The 7,010-nt window shown below is 32.7% G+C and overlaps 1 protein-coding gene across 1 annotated transcript; it reads left to right on the top strand.

The window, feature by feature from the left end:
- The first annotated feature begins 2,772 nt into the window (after positions 1 to 2,772).
- Positions 2,773 to 6,062, top strand: LOC133676243 (ubiquitin-conjugating enzyme E2 27-like). Its single transcript, XM_062097887.1, has 5 exons — positions 2,773 to 3,182; positions 3,706 to 3,754; positions 5,134 to 5,293; positions 5,486 to 5,575; positions 5,700 to 6,062. The coding sequence occupies exons 1-5, from the start codon at positions 3,005 to 3,007 to the stop codon at positions 5,805 to 5,807; spliced, it is 585 nt and encodes a 194-aa protein (XP_061953871.1). The 5' UTR covers positions 2,773 to 3,004; the 3' UTR covers positions 5,808 to 6,062.
- The last annotated feature ends 948 nt before the right edge of the window (positions 6,063 to 7,010 follow it).

Genomic DNA, 7,010 nt, shown 5'->3' with positions numbered 1-7,010 from the left:
CCGCAGACTTAGCAATTTAACCAGGCCACTTTGCATTCACGAGGCCTTGAAATGACCTCGCCCAGAGAGGAGACTAGACTAGGGTTCTTGCAGCAGCAGCAGCAGCAGCGTGCTCTCAAGATCATGAAATAGATAATCCTCATATACGAGGAGGAGACGTGTCTCAATTGTACGATGCAAAAAGCTTCCGAATTTATCCATTACAGGTGGAAGAGACCGTTTCGGGATGGAGCCAGAAATTTAAGAAAGAAAAAACAAAATAGCGGAGTCAGGTTTCGATCCTGGGACCTGTGGGTTATGGGCCCACCACGCTTCCGCTGCGCCACTCCGCTTTGTTGCTATGTTTTTGTTAGATTATATGGATTCTTAACTACTTTTCTGAGCCTTACGTCAATGGATTTGTCTTGTTAGAGGTTGATGTTCACGAACACGTGCTGGCTCCGTTTGGGTGGTTGAGACTTGAGATTGAATTGATATAGGTAAATTTCATATAGTGTTTTTTTTTTTAATTTTTTTTTAAATAAAAAATAATATTATTTTATTAAAAATAAAAAAATAAAAACAAGCTAGGATACCAAGTTGACATATTGGATCGTTCATGTTTAATCTTACTAACTTTTGATTTAGTTCAATATAAAACTATGAGTATTGAATTAATGAGTTACTAGATTCATTCATTCATGTTTAATCTTACTAACTTTTGATTTAGTTCAATATAAAACTATGAGTATTGAATTAATGAGTTACTAGATTCATTCATTAAGACGAGCTTAATTTAATAACAATGTAGTTTCTTTAGTTTGTTTAAAAATTATAACCTATATAGTTAGATTTACAATGACGGTTTAAAATTGTGGTTGTGGTTCAAAGTATTTTTTGTGTATAAATACATTAAAATAATGTTTTTTTATACCAGCAAATCAAAACAATCTAAAAACATAAAAAAATTATTTTAACAAAAAAAATCAATATTTTTAAAAACATGATTTGCATCGCGTGTTCAAACTGTCATTATCCTACCGTTTTTGTAGTAAAAATATTTTTAAATTTTATATATATATATTTTTCATGTATATCCAAAAAGAGCCCAAGTTATAGATAAATTGAAAACATTCCACACATCAACTAGTACAAGGTTAGGCCTGAGTTCAATTCATAAAAACTATAATTATTATTATTATTTTACTGTTAGGTTTTTATTTCACACCTAACCTAAGTTAACACTTGAAGAAAACATGAGCAGTGGAAATTGGAAACCTAGTCATGAAGCAAAATAATAACATGTCCAACCACCATTCTTCCCCCTCTTCCAGTGTTAGGTTCACCTAGATTTCCAAAATAATGTTTATTAATTTGTTAATGTAGTGCATGTTGTTTTTAAAAATAATTCTCATTTAAAAATATATAAATAATTTTTTATATTAATATATCAAAACTACCATTGTAGTGTTAGGTTCACCTGCATTAAAAATTATTAATATAATATTTTATAAATAAAACATCCTTTTAAACAAAATTACCACAATCTCGGAGAATTGAAGCCATCCCTGGGCCCATCCTATCTTCTTGAGCAGCACGTGTTGGAAAAAATGCAAGGCTTTGTTCAATTTTCCCTCCTTTTCAAGTTCATAATCATTACATCGAGTTATTGATCACTTTACTGGCAGTGCTTTAATTACGATTAGTGCAATGCTTTAGCATAAAACTGAGAATTGCAGTAAAAATAGGGTGATTATTTTTAATTTGGATTTTTATAATAAAAATAATTAAACTGATTTTTTAAAAAAATTTAAAATTAATCATTTTAAATCGACCGATTTCTGTTCAGTTTAGTTTGGTTTTTTAAGATAAAAACCGGTTTAAATTGGTTTAGCTCGATTTTTTCCGGTTTAAGTCTGGTTCGGTTTGATTTTTTCAATTTCAAGATTATAAAATCAAAACCGAACTAATCAGTTTTTTCAAGATTTTAATCAGTTTAGTTTTTTTTATGATTTGATTTTTTTTTTAATTTTTTTATTTTCTTAATTAAATTAATTTTTCAATTTTCACTCACCCTTAATTAAAACATCATGGAGTGAGGAATTTAGTGAGGCAAATTCAGAACAAGGATGGCCAATTAATATTAATATTAATATTAATATAATTTCAAAAAAAAAATCAAATATAATTATGATGATTAATTAATATATTTTATGGACAAATATCAATTTCTTAGGTCACACCTACCTACGTGAGTTGTGAATATCAATTAGATTTTGATATATATATATATATATATATGAAGTCTGTAATTTATGGCTATTAACTATCGAAAACGATCCATGAAAAATTAATAAGAAAATATTAAATATATAATTAAATAATATAAATCAAATACATGTAATTTATTTTAAAATGTCAAATATGAGCTCATCATTTTATTAAAAATGTAACAAGACTTGTTAGTCTTTTGTTCATTAAAATTAAAATTATTTGTAATTTTCAATAATAAAAGAATATATGAAAATATGTTCAAATCTTATTTATTTATTTTAATGACTATTACCCAAAAATTATGTTTTGTGTACATTGTCTTAGAGTTATTATTATTTTTTAATTATATTCAAATAATATGTGCTGAAAACACTAATGCTTAAAGAGGTTTAGGTACTAACTTATGATTTAAGAAAGAAATAATTACAAAATCATAGAAAAAAAACAGCAACTAAAAAATAATTTATATATCCTTAAAAAGGAAAAACAGGAGAGAAAGGGAAAGTATAACTAATAAAAGCCTTGATAATAAAATCCAAAGTCCTGAGCAGAAAACACTGGCACATTTCTTCGCTGCCTTTTCTCTTTCCTTGCTCTCTCCGGTCTACTCTCATTAAAGCGGCTTAGGAGGCATTGAAGGCATCATCACCCATCAATTTCAGGGAGAGAAAGAGAGGGGAAGGAAGCGACACTCCTTTTCTTTATCCATCCTTCTCTTCTCTTATTAGGGTTTTGTTGTGTTTGAAAAACGATGATCGACTTTGCTCGTGTTCAGAAGGAGCTTCAAGAATGCAGCAGAGACATGGAAGCTTCTGGCATTAAAGTGGCACCTAAATCTGACAATCTTGGTCGATTAACCGGCACTATTCCTGGTCCAATTGGCACTCCTTATGAAGGTGGCACTTTTCAAATTGATATCACTCTCCCAGGTAGTATAATTTGCTGGCTTAAAACAAACACTCACATACGAGAAATTTCGATTTTTGTTTATGTTTTAGAGATACTTGATAGCTGAATTTTAATGGGTTGTTTTTATCTTTTTTTGAAATTGAGCTGCATTTGGGTGTTTGCTTATTGGATGGAAAAAAAAGTTGCGAAAGAAAAAGAAAAAGAAAAGACTTGAAGATTGAAATTGAAAATTTAGCTTATTTGTTTTAGTTATTGTAGGAGTAATTGATAAGACTAGTTAGGGTGCTTAAATGTGTATCAATTATTGTTAATTTGGAAGATAAAGAAGAATCATGGTGTGGGTTTTGGGTGTTTGAAGCGAGTGTGTGTTTTTACTGTGTACTTGATGTGGTTTTGTTTGGTTACCTGTTGCATTTCCAATGCCTGTGCGTCCCTTGTGTCGTATTATTACTACTAGCTATAGCTGTTTGGCAGGGTTGTAGTGTTAGAGGATATAGAGACATGTATTGACCTGCATTTGAAATGGTCCGTTCTTTTTTGTAGATGGATACCCCTTTGAGCCTCCCAAAATGCAGTTTGCAACAAAAGTCTGGTAGGGCGAAGTTGGAGTAAGCTGCTTTTATTTCTGTGGTTTTATTTAAGAAATATACTAGTGTGTTATCTGCAGCTGTCCTATGAATGGTAGTCTTAAGAATGTAATACAAGACAATAGTATGATCATAGAGCTGCTGTGTTGTTAGAAAAATAGAGTTTTATGGCTTGTATTTCAATTGGCATAATGAGATCTAGAAGGATGGTGATTCTTTTTATTTAAGTGGGCTGAATAATAGCATTACCTTTTAAATTTAAATTGCTGAAGTAAATATCTTCCTGTTATGTATCTGATTTCTTCGATAGGTTCTGTTGGTTGTTCATTGATGTAATCTTGAACCGCTATAGAACTTGTGCATGGTTTTTTGTTAGGGAACATATATTGGTTTATGTTACCTCAACACCCAGTGTTCTCCTTTTCTGGTGGATTAGTTTGAATTTCGTCGTCTGCATTTGCTTTCTTTTCCTTTTGTATTGGTGTATTTGTTTTTCATCATATCTTTCAAAAAATAGACTTAGTACCATTGATCAAAGCAAGGATTCAACTGGTTTTCTTCACTCCATGGTCCTAATTTATAGGCAATTTGCAGTTGTTTGGCCAACATATGTTTTCATTAAATGTTGTGTGGCCTTGTAGAAAACCCTTTTTAAGCCAAAGTTTTAATTACCAATATATAGGTGGAACAGGCCCCTTGTGAATTGGAGCGAGGAAGAAAGAAAACTATTGTTTAAGGGATGTTCATCCATGTGAAATATGTGGTCTTCTGTTTCAGTAAGGTCTTGGCAAACAGAACTCCTAATTTAGGTTTCTTCTTGCACCACGATGATCATGAATTTTGAATTACCTGTAGGAAGAGTTTTAGTTTGCTTCTATCCAAGTCGCACACTATATCACTGTTTGATGTTAGTGCAGGTTGAAATAAACAAGGTTTTAGCTCAGATGCTAATTGGGTCTGTCTCTTGAAGTATACCTAGGTTAATTTGCATCTATTCTCTTGGACGCTGTAACAATCTCTTTTGTCCCCATTTTCTCCACTCCCCTTGCCTTTCCTTAACACTATCTTGAATGTGTGTTGATGTTATTAGGATACACACTTATCCAAAAAAACGTTATTAGGGTACACTTTGTAGACAATAAGAGGTTGCACAAGCTATTTGAAATTTACTATAATGTGGAGCTTACCTCCATTCCAAGCTGAATTTACACAAGCTGTTGGATTGCCTTATTTGTTCTTGACATCATCAATCTTTAGCTTTTAAAATTATCAGTTGGTTGCTAATTGTTTATTAGTTGATACTGATGCATTATAGTTGTATTCAGTCTGTGCTTGAGCTGATTGGTACTTTAATCATCATTTTTGTTGTCATTACCTCCTGAAGGCACCCTAACATTAGCAGTCAAAGTGGGGCAATCTGCCTGGACATTTTGAAGGACCAGTGGAGCCCCGCACTCACTCTAAAGACAGCACTTCTTTCTGTCCAAGCATTACTCTCTGCTCCTGAACCTGATGACCCTCAAGATGCTGTTGTAGCGCAACAGGTCTAGTTCGTTGCCATTCTTTGTTACTGGTTATGTATTAAATACCTCTCTTGGGTTTGGTTTATTTGCTCATTGAAATGCAATATCTCAGAGACTATTTTACTTTGGTTATTGCTGCTATTCTTTTCAGTAGATTTTCTTTTTCCAGTTAAATATTTTCACATATTAACTTGGTATCTATGGATATTGCAGTATCTTAGAGACTACCAGACCTTTGTTGGCACAGCTCGCTACTGGACGGAAACTTTTGCCAAGACCTCATCGCTTGGGGTCGAGGAAAAGGTGAAGATGTTTTAGTTTATTTACTTTTCTCTCCAATCGTACGATCTTCTCTAAATTCAACCTCTGTATATGTTTGTCAATACATCAATAACAGCTGTTGTTAATGTAATATTTGTTGGTGCAGGTACAAAAACTCGTGGAGATGGGTTTCCCTGAAGCTTTGGCGAGAGGTGCGCTAGAATCTGTTGGTGGTGACGAGAACTTGGCTCTTGAAAAGCTTTGTTCTGGTTAAAGAGGTGATAAAACTGCCAGTGATGAATAGTTATATCCACAAATAGTTTTTACTTAACTAATCCTTTTCTTTGGTGAGGGATGGGAGATTTGTTTAATCCATTTTGCCTACCTTCTTGGATATCTCTTCTGCTGATAAGGAATCCGCCTTTAACTTTCATCGTATGGACGGAGTTGCTAAAAACAACTGTATTAATTACTCCTGGTTGGTGCACTTTCACATTGGAAAATATTTACCTAAAGCCTTTTTCTCTCACTTGGTTCAAAGATTACTTGACACGCATTTCCTTCTGCAGTGGAAAAAAAACATGGGCTACAATGTGCGTGAGTGTATCAAACATGTTTTTTTAGGATGAAATAACATAGAATTTCAATGAATTTTGTTCACCTCCCGTGTTCATCCACTGTCGAATTTCTGAATTTCAAGAGGAGAACTGAAACATCATGTCATTTGAACCCCAGGAAGGTTTTTAATTTGCTGAATTTGTTTTGAAGATGCAATTGGGAACGCCCAGTGGACTGTAGTCGTGAAACTTTTTGCAGATTCCCCTAGAGTATTGTCAGCGGCATCATTTCCTCTGTTTTTTCTCCTTTTTTTTTAAAGGAACACAGAAAAATGCTTTCCCTCTCTCTTTCTCTCTTTTCCTTATTCTAGGCTGCTAAGGAAGAAATTTTTAAGAACCAGTGGAACTTCTATCTGCCTATGTCAAGTCCAAACCTCTCTCTCTAACATTCTCGTGGATTGCATCACCGATCCGACTAACTATAAAGTTTTACATAATGTCGAAATTATTGAAAATCATCTGGAAATAAAGTGTTGATTTAATGTTTTGTTAGTGTAAAGTAATTTGAAAAAATACCTCCACCAAATACAGAGATTCAAAACCCAATCTACCGTCTTCCAATCATTATAAATGTGGATAAGACAATCCAAGAGCGGTGATCAATAGTGACTCTTCTTGCATGAGGTGGTTTAAAAATGATGAACTGCGTCACTGCCACGATAAGCTACTATTTTGCTGCCGGTAAAGTAATTTTCTTCAGCAAAAAAAATTAAATATATAGGTTTATTCTATATTTTTTTTTCAGAAAATGCAATGAATAAATAAATAAAAGATGAAATTGAAAATAAAAATATTCAATAAAAAAATTTGAGATAACCACCATTAACTTGCTAATCATATCATAGGCCATTGGATTTAAT

This window comes from Populus nigra, chromosome 16 (genome assembly GCF_951802175.1).
Source record: "Populus nigra chromosome 16, ddPopNigr1.1, whole genome shotgun sequence".
Taxonomy (NCBI): Eukaryota; Viridiplantae; Streptophyta; class Magnoliopsida; order Malpighiales; family Salicaceae; genus Populus; species Populus nigra.
Note: the sequence above shows the minus strand (reverse complement) of the source record. Positions and strands in the feature narration are given on the sequence as shown.

Bases quoted from the DNA above. Each gene is read 5' to 3' on its own strand.
- LOC133676243 (XM_062097887.1), top strand. From the start codon at position 3,005: ATGATCGACTTTGCTCGTGTTCAGAAGGAGCTTCAAGAATGCAGCAGA. The intron at 3,183-3,705 runs GTAGTATAATTT...TCTTTTTTGTAG, and splicing joins AATTGATATCACTCTCCCAG to ATGGATACCCCTTTGAGCCT. The intron at 3,755-5,133 runs GTAGGGCGAAGT...TACCTCCTGAAG, and splicing joins CAGTTTGCAACAAAAGTCTG to GCACCCTAACATTAGCAGTC.